Here is a 17,476-nt window from a genome sequence, read left to right on the forward strand (position 1 = left end):
CGTACCTATCATGTCTAATGAATTCTACGTCGTGTCCTTGATGGCACTTCTTGATGCAGTTCACACAGATGGCGTTGCGGTCTGTGGTGTTGCAGGTGTGACACCTGCAGGGAAAAGCAGCACGTTAGGCAGGAACCAAAACCTGAGCAGCCCTCAAGGGAGGGACTCCAGCAGGCCGGAGGGCCAGAAATGCACTGAAGGAAACAGGGGGCACAGGACTGTGAAGTTTGAGAATTTTACACAAACTTGGATTTCACAGCACGCTTTTTGTTACTTTTATCACAAAGAGAGGCATGCTGTGCAACACCCTGGGCTCAGGTTACAGAAACAATCTGTTTTTCTCAAGCCCAAAGTCAATTCCAGAAAATGGGAACTGAGGAAGAGCACACATTTGTGTGTTCACCCATACCCAGCAACTGTTCTAGGGGCCTTGCAGGAAGAGAAAGGGGGTTCACTGGAAAGCCCTTCTGTAGGTGAGGGGAAGGAACGTGTTACCTGTAGAAGTCATGCATCGGGTAGCTGGTGTAGCTTGAGATCTTATATAAACACTGGCCTCTACTGACAGCTTTCTCTATGGCATCTTGATTGTTCATTATTTTGTTATCTGTTGGGGGAAAAACCAGACTAATCACATCTGCATCAATGACTATTTTCCCGTGGCACTGAAGCCAAGGGCCCATTAGGAACTATAGGCCCATTAGTTCTGAAATACCTGCATTTCAGCTCTGGCATTTAAGAATATAAAATCCTCAATGCCCACATGCACAGAGTGCCATGCACTCCTGAAGCAAGTAACACTGTTCCTCTTTGCACAGGTGGCACAAAATACTGATAAATACCTTTTAAATACTCCTTTTGAACTTGGCTGTTAATAAATGCTTACAGACACACAAGGCTTCCTAGCAGGTAAGTTTGCTGCTGAGGAGACTGAAACCCAATGTTTGAAAGCCTCTCATTTACCATAAGGCCATTTACACATCCCTTAAAAGAGGAAAAGGACGGCTCTTTCCCCAGGAAAATTTAGGAATAAAGTACTTTCCAACACAATGGAAGTGGAAATTAAGTCTGACCAGCTCCAGTACTTCAAAGATGTGTCCAAGGCACAGCAAATTTGATAATCCCCGCTGTTACTCAACTACCTGATCTGTCTACTCCCAACATGCACCTCAAAAAGTTTTGCCCCCTCCCAGCAGCATCAGAGCACTGAGTGATGTCATTGGGAAGCCCAGGGCTGGGAAGCAGGGAGCCTGAGCCTGTGTTTTAAGAGGCACAAATCTTCCACAGGAAAGGGTTTAACAGCTTTATGTACAGCAAGTACATAAAACTGCTGCAAAATGAACCTTTTTCTTCTTAAATAACTTCCTTGAGCTGTCTGGCATTCAAACCATCATTCGCATCTCGTCCCAGAGGATCCTGTCTCATGCACACTTCCCCACTATACAAGGTAATTTTATGTATGTGAGCTGTTCATATTTTCTGAAAAAACATTTTTGGGATTGGCAATGTTCATGCTTTTAGATCCTAAAAGGCAAGTGAGGCATGTTTCTTTACTGGACACTTGTTTTTGGGTATGTGAGAAAAATACTTTCTGTTGTACTAAATCAGAATTGGAGTCTGAGATGGGCCAAAGATCAGGAACTGGTTCAAGAAATGACTTTGGGACAGAAGAGCTGATGACAGCTTTAATATAACAGCAAAACTTTCAGTTACCTTTGAACCCATCTGTCTAAAAATCTTAACACAGCTCAATGTGGCTCACAACCTTCAGCTGAAACTTAGCCACAACTCTGCTTTAGGTGGCACCAGCTGTGAGCCACAAAGGCTACGCTACCATAAACCCACGAGCCAGCAGCACCAAACAAGTGACCAAACACAAGCCAGGAGGACTTGGGCTCACCTTTCATCGTGACATTGACACCAGATGCTAGAAATAAACCTCCAAAGCGGTTGTTGAAAATCTGATTGCCTTCTAATGTTGCAGTCGCATGATTTGTTATTTCAATACCTTGAGTGGGTCAGGGAAACAAAGGAGAGAAAAGAGAGCCAAAGTTAAATCCCTGGTGGTTGTGCATTTGTACTTCTCTTGTCATCTACAGCTTGCTTGCTTGCTTGGTTTTTTATTAAGCCATCATAAACTCAAGGGGAAAAAAGGAAAATAGCTACAAAACTGCACTGTAATTTGTTATAAAACTGAGGTTCAAATGCTGCTGTTGAGTCCTTTCAAAGAGCTACAGCTGGCATGCATGGTCTCTGGGAGGAACAACACACTACTAGTTTATCTGGTAATAAAATGGTACTATGATCATGTTCATTTTCAAAGGGGATATGATTTTTGGGTGCTTAGAGCTGTCATCTTCATGTACATTTGAAAATTCTTGTGCACATACCTTACCCTTTTTAAAATATCTTTTTTAAAAAGTTCTCAAGATGGGCACCTAAAATTCATTTCTTTAATTCTCAGCTTTTATCAGTAACCCGTGTCTTCCAAGTCATTTGTCCAGGACTGCTCTTGACAGCAACCTATCCTTCCCCCCCACCACACTGAAACAACACCTTTAGAGGCTCTTCTCAGAAAACTTGCTTCTTCTGAAAGAAAGATGGGAGAAAACTCAAGAATGCAATTTTAGTTGAAATGGAATGGAATGCAAGACGGATGAAACTGTGATGATTAAACAGTAAAATTGCAAAAAATCACTGTTAAACATTCTTCATCTCTTTTGGAGAAAGAAACGCTCATTTTTACAATTTTTCAACTTTGAGGAGTGAGAAAGTTGAACTTGAGATGCAATTCAAATCTCTTTAAAATGTGTATTTGCACAGTTTCCTAGGTTTTAAAGCAGTGATAAGATATTCATACCAGCATCCAGCACATCAACTATGAATATATCCTAGACAACTTTACCAATTGCTTCTAAAATAAAATAATGAAAAGTATTTCACAAAAAATGACAAGACAGAATATGTGCCATTTCCCAACATGCTGTAAATATACTTTGACTACAATTCTCAAATGTATTTTCAAATGACTTTTAGAATACACTGAAGGATATCCCAGTCTCTTTTAAAACATCTAAATACCATGGGGTAAAGAAACTCTGTGTAAGCTTTGTGAAGAGCTCACTCCAAGCTTCCAAATTTGATTTAAACAGCACAAACCTGCAGCAAAACCATCGAATATTCGGTTTTTCCTTAGCACAGGATGGCTGTTGGTGCTGATAAGAACACCAGCTTGAGCATTCCTGAAGATATCATTCTCTTCCAGAAGACCTATGACAGACCAAGAGATGTTACATTTGAGCTTGGGTGCATTTCCTAACCTGTAACATTTCTGTGAAATATTTTCAAAGAATCTTATGTGTCACAATCTTGTTAATAACCCCTTTCATTTGGAGAATATGCACCGGTAGCACTGACATCAGTGATGCCAGTTTAAAATAGTTCTCAGTGTATAATTTTGGAAGTGCATTTTTTCAGTACACAGCATGGAATCTGCGATCATAGGCACCACTGCAGAAAACCAAGTCTTTCTGCTTTCCAAATTTTTCTTTAATTTTTCTAACACCTCTCTCTTCTTGTCTTCTAAAATGAATAGGATGCCAAAAGCCAAGCATTTTTTTGTTATAGGACAAGATTACTTTAAAATGCTGGGTTAAAATTAAAGCTCACGTAGAGCAAGTGATTACCTACAGAATATCAGAAGTTGGTATCAGGACACAGAGCAGTCAGGGGATTTCAGACAGGGACCACTTCTGAATTTACAAGTGTACAAAAGATTCCTTAAAATCTGTGGGATTTTTTTTCCCCTGAATCCTGGACACTCTGGCAGAACCTAAACTGCACAGGTGCATGATTTTGGCTACGTGACTTGAATCCAACACTGTGTTTCAGTCAAATGGTAAAGCTTAGAAAAGCAATTGGGATAAAAAGACTGTCCTTAAGCAGCAATCTAAGAGTTATCTTGGATGAGATTAATTACCTCTCTGCCTCCCACAGATTTCAGTATTACTAATGTAATTAAGGCTAAAAAGCATTAGGGTATGTTCGCTATAACTATTTTATCACTCCAGAAGACAAGAGCTGTGTTTCTAAAGAGCACTTTAAAAAGAACACTGCTTAAACTGAAATTTAACTCTTATCCAGAACATTCAGTGAAAAACAATAAGGGAAAAAGTTACCTCTTCCCCCATTAAATATACAGATGCCTCCATCTCTTCCATCATGGATTTTATTTCTCCTTAGTGTAGGATTACTGTCTGTTTTAATCCATACACCAGCCATTGCATTATCAAAAATTTCATTGTCTTCTATAAATCCAAGCCCTAAAATTGAAGGAAGGGTATTAAAATAAAATCAAAATGTTTAATAAATGAGAAGATAATATAACACCACAGATCACAAACAATTCTGGATAAACATGAAAAACAAACCTACCAGAATTATAGACAAGAATTCCACCATTCTGACCACCCCAGATCTTGTTGCGTCTGATTTTGGGGTTGCTTCCAGTTCTAGAGTGAAATGTAAGCAAATAAGTAATTTAAAAGTCATCAAAAATAAGTCATTTATAGTCATTTACTATATCCCAAGGCCAAACATCTCAAATACTTCCAAAGAAGTGCCTCATGGATCTCATTGCTTAACAACCTTAGTAAAATATACTTCTTTCCAAACATGCAAACATTATTTATCTTTACAGACTTCAAGGGCCACACATTCCAGTCAATACCCAGGCTGTATTTTTGGTAACTTTCTTGTAGGTTAAAGCAGAGGGTATTCAGACATACTGGATTTCAAAAAAGTTATTTTTATAAACAAAATGACAAGAACAGCTAAAAAGACACAATAGAGCACATAACAAGCTACGTCTGTTTTGGCAGAAAATCAGAATAAATGTTACCTTATCTGAACCCCTGAGTACATGTGATTATAGATGTCATTGTCTTCTAACACGCCATGTCCATTGTCATAAAAATAAACTCCAACCTAACACATCAAGAATTATATTATTAGTTCCAAATTAATGAGGCATAAAACCACAAGGACTTCCTTTTCTGTGGCCCCCTTGTAACCACAGAGCAAAACTCACTTGTTTCCCACTGTGTATTCTGTTTCTCCTCAAGACTGGAGTGCTCCCTGTTGTCACCCAGACTCCAGCCAATGTATTGCTGTAAACTTCATTTTCCTCAATCACACCTTGTCCTTTTTCATGCTAAATACAAGATGGTTTAAGAGTTAAGAAAACCTGCTTAACACCAATACTCTTTTTCCTGCTCTACCCATCCCTCCCACCCCTGGTTTCTTTACTGCAGCAAAATAATTCCTTTCCATTTGAGTAAGCTTTTTCACCATTAAAAAAAAATAACAGCATATCATGATTTTGAATATTTGCCATGAAACAAAGAACAGCCTGCATGTAAATCATTCTGTTTCAAGGCTCTGCAGTGGTATTTGTGAATGTCTGCTGGCTGTTGGTAGAAGTGCCTCCCCAGTGCTGTGCACTCACATGAAGGCCCTGGCTTGTGGTTCTTAAACCTACACCCAGCTCTGTCCCCAAGGTGGACAAAAAGCTGGCATGGCTCTCAAGGTCACCACGTGTCTGGGCTCAGAGGTCAAACAACAGTTTTCTCACTCAGGACAAGAAGCTGTTCTGGGTAAATTTACTCAATGAAGAGATGAAGCTGCACACTTGCAGCGTTAGCTGGACCTTAGGTAACCTTTGGCAGAAAGACAGACATATTTCTGAAAATCTGCTATTGCTTAAAGGAACCTGACAGCTCTTTCAGTTCAGTTAGCAGAGCTTTGCACACATTGGGAATTGGGCTTTATTTCCCACTTTTTCAATACAGCAATTCCAATTTCTATCATCCTGAAGGCAGTAAAAAAAAAATCTTCTCTGAGCTTAGTGGTAAACACATTACACTCCAAAAGAGCTGAACAGACTATTTTTTTAAATGATGACATATTACTATAAAAACTAAATCTTTTCAAAAAGCTTTCAACCGTGCAACGATAAAATTCTGTAATCTATTCCATTTTAAATATTTTACTCTGTAATAAGAATAATTTAGTGGCATTTATAAAAACCTTAGTCTTTTAAATAGCAGCAGCAGCTTCAGTTGCTTACCATGAACCTGGTCTCTAACATAAGAAGCTCAAGCATTGTAAGCACAAACATTCACATAGGGTACTTTCCCCTTTACATTTCTAAAACAGAACACAAGTCTGTGCCTGTCCTAGGCTGCACTTACAACATAAATTCCTCCATGTTGACCATCATGAATCTTGTTGTGTCGAACGATGGGACAGCTGTTTGTTCGGATCTGTATTCCTGCTAATGCATTACCTGTCAACAGAAGTGGTATTTAATACAACTTACACATTCATTTTTCTCAGAAATCAATATGCAGCAAGCAAATCAGCTTACCATAAATGTCGTTTCCTTCAATAAGGCCTCTTCCATCACCAAAGATATAAACACCACCTTGATTCCCATTAAAAATTGCATTCCCCCTAAGGAAAAAAATCAACATTATGAAGTTATTCTTATACATTGTACAATGTATGGAGTGGCCATGACTGTACCCCATTCAGATTTAAAATAATTTATGTTCTGTTGCTTTGAGAAAGACCTACCTGAGGGCACACACAAATTAAAAATGCATTCAACTGAGCACAGACAGAATTTTCATTTCTACAGATACAGGAATATTTACAGCTCCACATAATTAAATAAACTAACATGCACTTAATCCCATCCCTATCAAATCTCTCCTTCTTCTACATAGTGAACTAATAATGAGGAAAACAATACCTTATTGTTGGGTCACTGTTTGAGGTAATCCAAACACCTGCAAAATTGTTTGCATAGATTTTGTTCTCTATGAATTGTCCTCTTCCTTTTTCATGCACATAGATTCCTCCAGTCTGGCCGTGATGGATTTCACACCGCACCACTGTTGGGTTGGCATATGCTTTCACTTCAAAGCCTGCTATCCTGTTTCTGTGGATGTTGCAGCTTTCAAAATAACCCTTAAGACACAAAACATGCAGTTTCCTGTAAAAGTCCTTTTTTAAATGAAGGTTATTCCCTTCCCTTTAGATTCAATCCTCATTTAAAAGGAAACAGCACCAAAACTGACAACATGTAAGTACTTATATAGCTAATTAAAACAACTACTGACACTATATAATTTCATTTTTCCAAAAATAAAATACTGTTTCAAAGACACTGTGTTTGCACTGCTATTTCTGACTACTCATGGAATACCAAGAAAAAATGGCAACTCTAGATATAGCACATTGAATAGGACTCAGTATCAGGTTTCCTCAGCAGCTACAAGGATCAGACTCCTTTCAAAGGCCAGAAAGCCCAGAGCCCCACACAGAAAGGACAGTGCTATGGAGAAAACTACCTGCTTGTTTTCAGGCCAGGAACTATAGACATTTGGCAAAAATATGGTTCCTTTAGGAAGAAGTCTGCTAAATTTCTTTGAAACAACTGATCAAAATAAATAATACTAATGTGAGAAGTCAGTAATTTTTCCAGGGTTGGATTGGTCTCAGTGGCCAAGTGGTACAATTTTTTCCTTTTCTCTTTTTTAAAATGGTGTACACTGAAACACTCAGTAGCAGCAGACTTAAACACAACTGTATTTAAACAAGAGCATTATAAACAGTATTGCTGTGGGCAGGGAAAAAAAAAAAGTCATTGCATAAAGCCATGCCAGGCATGCTCCTTCCATGCCAACCATGAAGCAGCACCTGAAAATTCATCTGGCAAAATAATTGTTTCTTGCCTGATGATTTCTCCAATTCTACTTCCAGGGCCTTGCTAAGTAACTCTGTCAGCCCTTCCACAGCATTTTCCTGACATGGTCCTGGAACATTTTAATATTCAAATTCAACCTATTCTTAAGGTGAACCTCAATGGTATTTCATGCCCATTTTGTGCAACCAGAAGAATAGAAACTAAACTGAAAGACAGGAAGTATTTCTTAATGGAGAGGGTAGACAAGCACCAAGTGATGTTCTGTAATTTGTGGATGGCTTAGATGTAAGTTCCTGAAAGCTCTAACCCAAGCCTGTCTCCAGCAGCACCATTTTTCCTGTAGCCACCTAAGTTAGGTATTTAGACCTGCTCAGCATGAGACTTGTTATACTTGTGCACCAAAAAAAACCCAAACAACAAACAAACCAATAAAAAAACCCAAAACCAAAACAAACACCCCCCCCTTCAAATTCCTGCTACTGCTCAGAGTAACTGGATTCCATGCTCACATGATCTACTACCAGGAATGCCTCAGGCCTGGAGCTGCTACTACCTATCACGTGGAAATTACTCAATTCACTGCCAGCCTAGGCAGTCAGCACCCTGTTTTACTGTGCTGTGAATTGCTGTGGGACTCCATCAAACACTGATTACAAAAAATCAGAAATACATCCAGCTTAATGAGGAAATCAAGGCAGATGCTCTTCTCCCTGCTCTGAGGATTGCAGTCAGGAAAGGCAGTGCATGGATTAAAGATCCTCCAAAAAAGTGCTAGCCATGCGTACAGCCTGGCTCCTCAGACTCCTCTGGGTAACAAATGAAGTCAAATGGAAGATGCTTACACATTCTGTAGATATTCAGAGCAGAGTTATGTTTTTTTCAAGAACTTTAAAGAAATCCAATCCTAAGTGGGTCAAGATGGTTTCAGAGTTCTCAAGGAAGCAACATACTGACAGACAGGGGAATCCAAAGATCTCCTCAGAAATATGCCTTCATGCCAACAGGCAGTCTTTTGACTTCTTATCCTGAAAGGAATCACTTTTTTCCTCCTAATTTTCACTTAAAATTAAGCTCTCAGAGAAACTTATCTAAAATGACAATTTGGTATATAAAGGCAAGCCTGATTCTCCTGATGGAATACACAATTTCAATTAAAATATTACTAAACATGGTCTGACATATTTTTAATTACTTCACACATTATTCTCCCTCTGAGTGCCAAATGTTTTTGACTACAGCACCATGAAGAAAGAAAAGGGGTATTTCAGGTGTGCTTCATCACAGTCATTTTGGATTCCAGGTAGAAGCTGCAAACAAACAGAGCCTTTCTCATGTGGCCTGCAGGATCTCCACAAGCTTCAGCAAGCATCAGTATTTAACTTGGAAAATCTGACTTCTGATTCAGAGGAAAGTGGGAATTTGCTGTAAGACTCTGTGAAGGAAATGCTCCTTCAAAGGGGGGAATAAAACAAAATAAATCTGTATCTCAGATTCCTTTATAAGTCTGACTAATACGTTGGAAAGTCAAGGCTTTCTGCTAAGCAAGATCCTGTAACATTCAATATCCATGAAGAGAAACTGCACTAAAAAAGCCCAACCCACCTTAATCAGTCAGCTTAAGCTGAAGGGCTGACTTTGAGTTGATGCAGTTAAGACTCAGTCAGTCTCTGCATCTGTTGAGACCAAATCTGAGCATCACCTGTGTGCATCACTGTTGAACTCCAGTCAGCTAGACCAACAGAGCTGCTGTTTGTCAGGAACGCATGCATTCCACCGTTCTGAGCAACCACCTCATCCTCTGTTTCCTATTTCCTATGCGTCTGTTTCCTAGGACATTCTCTGTTGATACCAACAACTTTTTTGGCCCAAATTCACCCCCTAGAAAGGCCTAATACTGACTTCAGTCTTTAAGAAGTCCTCAGCAATCCCTGGTACCTTTTTAGCCACACTCATTCAAAAGGCATGACTGTGCCTTTGAACTCCACAGTCTGTCAAAAAGGTCTGGTGATGAACTTGTGGATCCCAAAAAAATCACATATGGGTTCAGGCAACAGTTTTTCTTTGGAACATTAGGGATCATTTTTTTAAAACAGAAATTGTGTTTCCAAGTATGGAGTTCCATGACCTGTTATCCACAGGCTCCAGCAACACTGCTAACACAAAGCTCACTGTCAGCTCCAGTACAACCAGGTATCACCATCAGACACACTCCAGCTGCCCAACACTTATGCTCTGTCCAGCTGTTGGGCAGCTCAAGCTACTGAGGTCAGGAAGTCTGCACAGAGGGACTTGCAAGCCTTACATTGCCTCCACTTCCTTCAAAAAATGGTTTTCAAGTGCTGGGTGTTTGACTTGGGCTTTGTGGGGGTTTCTGGTTATAATTCAGCAGCTAATGGAAGAAGAACCTGGAGGGGACAGCACCAGACAGGAAAAGAGGCCCCAATGATTAGTAAGAAGGAATAGAGGATGCATGTGGCAAAAGTAATACAATCTTACAAAAAACTACCAAGTAGCTTTCTGCTTGAAAATCCTAACTATTAACAAGCAGCTCTGTACATCAAATTTATTTACAATCCCAGGCAGAGCATTAGCAGTGGACACAAAATGACAGCTACACTGACAGCATGTGTGGGCAAGAACACTGCTGCAGCCTGGTAAGCTCTGGGCAGGTGAAGGAATCAGAAACAAACACCACAGCAGTGAGAATGCTGATATTCCCACCTGGCATACACTGCACAGAAAAGATGTGATCACAAAGATGGGATCCTGCACAGCTGGAAAAACTCAGAAGACTTTTTACATCAAGACTAATTCAGTGATTGAACTTGGATGCTTTTTTCTTTCTGCATGTTGTCCAGTCTAACAAACATGGCTCTGAAATGATTTAGAGTTAAAACTTTTAACTGATGAGATTTTGTTGCTGCTTTTCTTCTCAGAGGATTTCTCCCTCCTTTATTTCTAAAAGGACTTTTTCTTCTTTCTCTGTCTTGAAGATTACATTATGGAAAAAGAGGCATTCAGTATTACTGTTTGAACAACACATGTATTCCAAGAAAAGAGATATAATTGTGTAAGATGTAACATTTCCTAAATATTTATAGACTCAAGTATTCCCAACAGGGTAGGAAAAAGAAAAAAAAAAAAGACAACAGGAAACCAATAATGAAAAAGAGTAACTGCCTATGCTTATAAAAATTTGCCTTCCAAACGCTGGAAGGGTCCTTATTTGAGAGTTAGTGCATTTCATGAAAACTCAAATGCAACATAAAGAAAATCACATCCAAGATGCAAAACAAACCCTTTACTTTTATGCACAGCAAAAGGCAGTTAAATTTTTAATGTAGTCTGTACAGAATCTGGCATATGCTTAATTTTTTTTTGACTTTATGTACACATTTCTTTAAAGTGATCTGATTTGTAGTATTTAGAAGACAGAGAAGTAAACTAGGCATGATGACCCAACTTAGACACATGCTGCTACACTTTCATTTCATCAGGAAAAAAAAACCCCAAGTTTCTCATTTAGGAGCAGTGAAAATGAAAACTGTTTTGCCTAGAGCTCAGCTTTAAACTGTAAAATTAGGCTTATTTTTACATTAAACTGGAACTTCTCCATTGTGTACATACAGCTACAAAATACAATTTATGACAGATGCCTGGTAACTCATCTCAGGCACCTGAGAGGTCAGGGTAAGGCACCCAGGGCTGTCAATGCCACACTGCATTTTTAATGTCAGCTTGTTACATATTTGTCACAGCACTAAGGCAAATATCAGGATATTGCCAGTTTAGAAATAAGAGGTTAAGTTTCTACAAGTATCAAAACACAAAGACCAGTTTGAAAACATGAAACTGAAAAACAAAGCATTCTTGAACCCTTTGGAGAGAGCACTCCAGCACAGAAACCCACAGGAAAAGAATGTGTAGGGTAGGAATTCAGCATAGGAATGCACTTATCCCACTTCACAGGCACAAGCAAAAAAAAATAAATACAGAAAGTAACAGAAGTGAGGGAAGAAAAAATGCAAAATCCATTAATTTTTTTAGGAATACAGGATTTGTATCTGAAGGATTCCATGTCACTTTGTCACTTAAGGAGCATATAAACATTGCCAATGATGTAATTTCATTGACTCCATCACTAGACATGATGCAAAAGCAGAAGATCCTGCCAAAGCAGACTTTGAGACAGGGGGATGGAATCTTTCAAAGGAGTTTATGACTGTGAAATATTTCAATAATATTTGCAGCTGAGATAAATATTATTCACACATTCTCTTTAATGTGCTTCTGATTCCCTTAAACAAAAGGGAAACATTTATTTCTACTCCATTTTGCTTGTGATATCACACTGATCACAGCTCTGAAACAGACATTTCATTGGTAAGAATAAAGATCAAATGCACTTTTATTTAAAATTAATCAAGTCAATTCAGCCTGGCTTTTAATTTTTTTAATATTTCAGTACTCATATATTTAATATTTATACTTCAGTACTTAAACAAGAAGCAGCTCCTACCCAGACTTTCCAATTAACCCTCAAGCCTACGCACAGACACCTCCCCTGCAGGAGTTGCTGAAGCACTTTCCTTTATCAGTTTTCCTATAGCTGAAATCACTTCATTCCATGTTTCCAAGCCTGTTTAAGTCTTGAAGGGATGGATGTACCCACTGAAGTGGACCAGAAGTGCTTGTACAGTATGTTAAACACAGCTTAAAGCAGTCCAAACAATGAGATAATATAAACCAAAGACATCTGCCACCACTCTCTGCAAACCAGCCCAGCAACATCATCTCTAGAGGACAGAAAATGATGTAAAGCCATCCATCAGGAGAGGGCTGCCAGCAGGGCAGTCACAGCTGCTGCAGTCTTCCCCAACACAGAACAAGTACAGTCCTTAGGATGGAACTATCAGAGTGGAGGAGGCACCTACCACCAGAATCCCAACATGTGGGGTGTTTCACCTTCTGCTGCCAGATTTTATGCTGACAGCAAAAGTAGCAGTCCTGTGACCTGTCTGCCTTCTATTGAACCCAGAAAACCACAAATCCAACAGCTACAACTAGCACTGCCTCCATCCTTTACCTCTGCCCCTCAGCAACCTGGGCAAAGAAAGGCCTCACTGGATTGTACCCACAGTGCATTTCCTGTTAGTGCTATTTACAGGCTGCCAACTCTCACCAAAAACCTGGGTAGGTCAGGATTACAACTTGCACTTGATCCCCTGTCTGTATCACTGATGAATGGTACTCGGCCCAGTACAGACCACTGAGGGACATGATTTAGCCACTGGCATCTACCCTCTGGATGCAACTATCCAAACAATTCCTCATCCACTAAACAGTCTATCCATCAAATCCACATCTTTGCCACTGAGGGAGAAGGATGTTGTAAGGGAATACCTGGGGAGGTGGTAGAGTCACCATGGATGTGATTAAAAAAAGACTGGATGTGGCACTGGGTGCCAGGGTTTAGTTGAGGTGTTGGGGCATGGGCTGGACTCAATGATCTCTAAGGTCTCTTCCAAACTGGTCATTCTGTGAATTCTGTGCATATGTCCAGGCCCTACAAGAGTCCACATAAATGACATCCATAGCCCCTCCTTTCCCCACTGAAGCTGGTCAGGCAGGACTTGTCCTTGGTGAAGCTGTGCTGGCTGTCCCCAGTCACCTCCCTGTCCTCTGTGATCCTCAGCACAGCTTCCAGGAGGAGCTGCTCCATGATCTTCCCAGGCACAGAGGTGAGGCTGACAGTCAGTCCCTGCCAGGGTCCTCCTTTCTGCCCTTTATTGAAAATGGTGCAATGTTTCCCTTTTCCCAGACACCAGGGACTTCACCTGACTGCCATCACTTTTCCAACGTCATGGAGAGTGGCTTGGACTCTACATCAGCCAATTCCCTCAGAACTCTGGGATGCATCTCATCCGGTTCCACAGACTTCTGTACATTCAGGTTCCTCAGCCAGTCACAAATGTGATCTTATATTACAGTGGGAGTGACTTTGCTCCCACTGTCCCTGCCTTGAGGTCCACCCAATAAAGAGGTGTGGGAAGACTGCCAGTAAAAACTGCAGGAAAATGATGAGTGCCTCAGCCTTCTCCTCATCTCTTGTCACTGCTGTTACTCATGGGGTGGGGTGTTGTGCTTTTTTCCTGCCATTCCTTTTCTGAAAGACACCTGTGGAATCCTTCCCTGTCCTTCCTTGCATGCATTGCCAAGTTCAGCTCCATCCATGCCCTGACCTTCCTGACCCTACACAACTGGACAGTGTCTCTGGACTCTTCCCAGGTCACCTGTCCATGCTTCCACTGCCTGTGCATTTCCATCCTGCCCTTTAGTCTCAACCCAGCAGGTCTCTTGCCTTCCTTTCCTGATTCCTTACACCTGGGGATCAAGAGCGTTTGCACTCTGTGGAAAGCACCCTTAGAGATCTGCCATTTTAAGAGTGACTGAAAGAAAACTGCTTGTTTTGCCAGCTGGGCGTGGGGAATTGGGACTTTGTCATTCAAGCAGGAAAAACAATGATTTGGCACTCTTTGGAAGACATGCAGAATATTTTCCTAAAACAAGTCAGCAAACATCTTTTATTTTAGAGACAAAAATCTCTTCTATTTCAAGGGCTATGAATGCTGTTTCTCACTACTGTGCATGTACTTGGAAGTGATGAGCTTCACCCCACACAAATAAACATTTATGAAAGAAGGCCTGAACTCTGATATGAAATTCTGTGCTAAAATTCCACAACTAATTCCCTGCTACAAAAGCCCTCTTCCCAGAAAAAGGTGTACATACCCTATTTCAGAGTTTTAACATTAAAATAAGGCTAAGTCTTCACAAAGCATTTTTTTTCATTTCTAAATCACGCTGCACATTATTTTTGTTCTTTTTCAAAGGGAAAAGAATGAAGTATAAACGTAAGCCTACAGTTTACATCCTGTTTCAAGAGGTATTTTGTCACTGCAACATAATACAATGTAACAGGCTGCCAATCAACTGCAAAAGCCCGCTTAAACCTCTTTCAGCTAAAATTGTCTTTAAAATGAAGTCTCCCACTTAAGGGCAAGAGAACAACAGCAGGCATATTTTAAACGACCTGTTCATGAATAAATGCACTTTAAAAAAAAAAAAAACATTTCTCCAATAACAGGCAAAATGGAAGACTTCAGTTCTACAACATGTGTATTTTTTCCTTCAAAAGAAAACATATAGGTTACCATTCCATGGTCAAAAGTGAACACGCCAACGTCGCGTCCGTGGTGAATGTGATTCCGTCTGATAATGGGATTCCCATGGTTTTTAACCCAAATCCCTGCTAATGCATTATTGGAGATCTCATTGTCCTCATATATTCCCTGGGAAAGAAAAATGTAAATTAAGACAGGAATCCGGAACAGTGAACAACTTTATCAAAGTAAAGAAATAAATGTGGAAAATTACCTGTGCATGGTCTGTAATATAAAGTCCAACATTTTCACAGTCGCTGATGTTACAGTGTTTAATAGTAGGACAAGCTCCCTGGCCACTAACACATACTGCAGAGCCAACTGGAAGAAAACAGTACAGTTACCATAGCTTCAAAGCATAGTGCATTTATAAATAGTCTGGCAGAGCAAGAAAAGTTAGCGTGAACTGATATTTTAAAAAGATTTGGTGTTCACAGAGCCAGAGCGTTGCAAGCCACTGGCAGAAAAACACCAATGTCATCATTTTGCAGATGCAAAAAACCACGGTAGGAGTCATTTTAAAATCATCTTGCCAAGGTTAAACAGCTGCCAGGACAATGGTTTATATAATAATTCATGCTTATGAAAGTCCTCACTCATTTATTTGCCTGTGTTAGGTCCACTGTATACTGACCGTTCACAGCAGAGCACAACAGAAATCTAACAAAATTCTCTAATTACTGCCTTGTTGTGCTTCCCTTGAAATTTTCACAACTCAGTACATCAAAGAGGCCAAACAATAATTCTGTAGCATACAAAGACACACTGTCTACCCAATACTCAGCAGGACACAGAAACACAATCTTGAGTACAGAATAAACATCATAAACCAACAGGTCTCTCCCCAGCTGAATTACAAAACTCCTTGAATGATTTCAGCTACCATACCATAACCCAGAAAATATGTATTTTCCAGGAAACTAGGACTCAAACTGCTCAGGACTTCAGCATACCAGCTCAATTCCCTGAACTCCATGAAGTGTGACAACATAAAATTCTGCAGGCACTAAAATCAACAGTGATTTCTGAAAGGTAAGAGCTCATCTCAGGGAACCTGGCCTACGTAACACACGTTCCCCACAATTAAACACCACTACATAAGCAAGCCAGTACCTGCTCTATTAGTCAGTTTTCATACATCTTTCTAGCAAAGCACCACAAAGACTATACTTAAATAATTCACAGACTCATTTACAGAGAGCTTATTCTTTTTTAATTCCTAAAGAAATTATTTTGATTGTCTAGTCTGACCTTATGAATAATACAGGCTATACTAATTCCCTGAATTAAGTCCTGCTTCAATTCTAGCAGCAGGAACTTCAGCACATATCTTGTAGAAACATATTTAAATTTTGATAACTTTGACTTCTAGCAACTGAGAAACTAGCATAAAGCTTATTAGCTGGCTAGAGGGCTGTTGTCCTTTTAATTTACACTTTAATTGCTCATCTGAATTGCTCCAGCTTTGGCATCCAGTTCTCTTTATACCAGTGTATGCTGCATCCAATGCACACACACATTCAGCGCAAGCAATTTGCTCCTTCAGCCTCCTCCTTGATAAAGTAACAAATTACAGTCACTACAACCAAAGTTTTCTGCTTTACCTTATATGACTTTTCATTGAACAGTTTCTAAATTTTCCAACATGTTGCTATGGACACCAGAAAAGAGCACTTTATTCAGAGGCAGGACTAAGCAGAGGCATTAACAGAGTCTCTCTACTTCTACTTGGTGCTCCCACAGGTGTAACTAAAGATCACATCAGTTCTTTTGGCCATTTGACTACATGAGGGCTCACATTCAGCAGTTTATGCACAGTGAGCCTGTAAGCTTTGCCCAGCATTCCAGGAGAGGGGTTTAGAAATAGGAACAAAAGCAAGTTGTGTGTGTCTAACTCTGCACTTTGTGAGATTAATGTAAGTGGTGTATGACAGTCCACCTACCAGGAAGGTCACAGCAACCCATCCTCCTGGTTATTTTTAAGACTGTAGTTATATTACATTCCTGTTGTATCTATAATACTTTATAGTAAAGTCTACAGGTCTCATTAATATGGGTCTTATTTCTTCTCTTCAAGTCAAGAAGTCATCTTTGAAATAACCACCAAAAAAGCCAATACAGTTACCCTGAAGGTTATTTTTCAGCTATTTGGTGCAGACTCTGGGCATTCTGTAGAACTCTAATATTTTCAGGCACTATGTGTTGATGTCAATATCTTTCAAGGATCTGTGTAATTATACTGGGACTGCTGCATTCTTTTCATCAAATAAAGTAATCAAAAATACCAACAGTGTAATGCAACCATTATAACTTTCTGTATATGCACTAAATTGATTCATCATAAATTTTATATTCTTGATTGGCCACACCCTGCATTTATATCTCATCATTTTACCCAGGATCAACAGGCAGCACTCCTGCCATTCTTCACCCTGGGTAGTCTCTCCCCTCCCACCTCCCCCAGGGACAAAACCATCTCATCGAG

At 39.9% G+C, this 17,476-nt stretch overlaps 1 protein-coding gene across 3 annotated transcripts in view; it reads right to left on the bottom strand.

Annotated features, from left to right (window-relative positions):
* The window catches only part of FBXO11 (F-box protein 11), a 70,786-nt gene that overhangs the window by 1,409 nt on the left and 51,901 nt on the right, over positions 1-17,476 (bottom strand). For all 3 annotated transcript variants that reach the window (XM_064709354.1, XM_064709353.1, XM_064709355.1), the window contains exons 10-22: positions 15,206-15,312; positions 14,983-15,120; positions 6,812-7,029; positions 6,425-6,510; positions 6,249-6,343; positions 5,087-5,209; positions 4,898-4,983; positions 4,432-4,508; positions 4,176-4,319; positions 3,157-3,267; positions 1,898-2,005; positions 496-604; positions 6-104 (exon numbers count right to left, since the gene is read on the bottom strand). In XM_064709354.1, coding sequence (XP_064565424.1) covers positions 6-104; positions 496-604; positions 1,898-2,005; positions 3,157-3,267; positions 4,176-4,319; positions 4,432-4,508; positions 4,898-4,983; positions 5,087-5,209; positions 6,249-6,343; positions 6,425-6,510; positions 6,812-7,029; positions 14,983-15,120; positions 15,206-15,312 — 1,501 coding nt within the window. The remainder of the gene's footprint in view (positions 1-5; positions 105-495; positions 605-1,897; positions 2,006-3,156; positions 3,268-4,175; positions 4,320-4,431; positions 4,509-4,897; positions 4,984-5,086; positions 5,210-6,248; positions 6,344-6,424; positions 6,511-6,811; positions 7,030-14,982; positions 15,121-15,205; positions 15,313-17,476) is intronic.

This window comes from Zonotrichia leucophrys, chromosome 3 (assembly GCF_028769735.1).
Source record: "Zonotrichia leucophrys gambelii isolate GWCS_2022_RI chromosome 3, RI_Zleu_2.0, whole genome shotgun sequence".
In the NCBI taxonomy this organism is placed as follows: Eukaryota; Metazoa; Chordata; class Aves; order Passeriformes; family Passerellidae; genus Zonotrichia; species Zonotrichia leucophrys.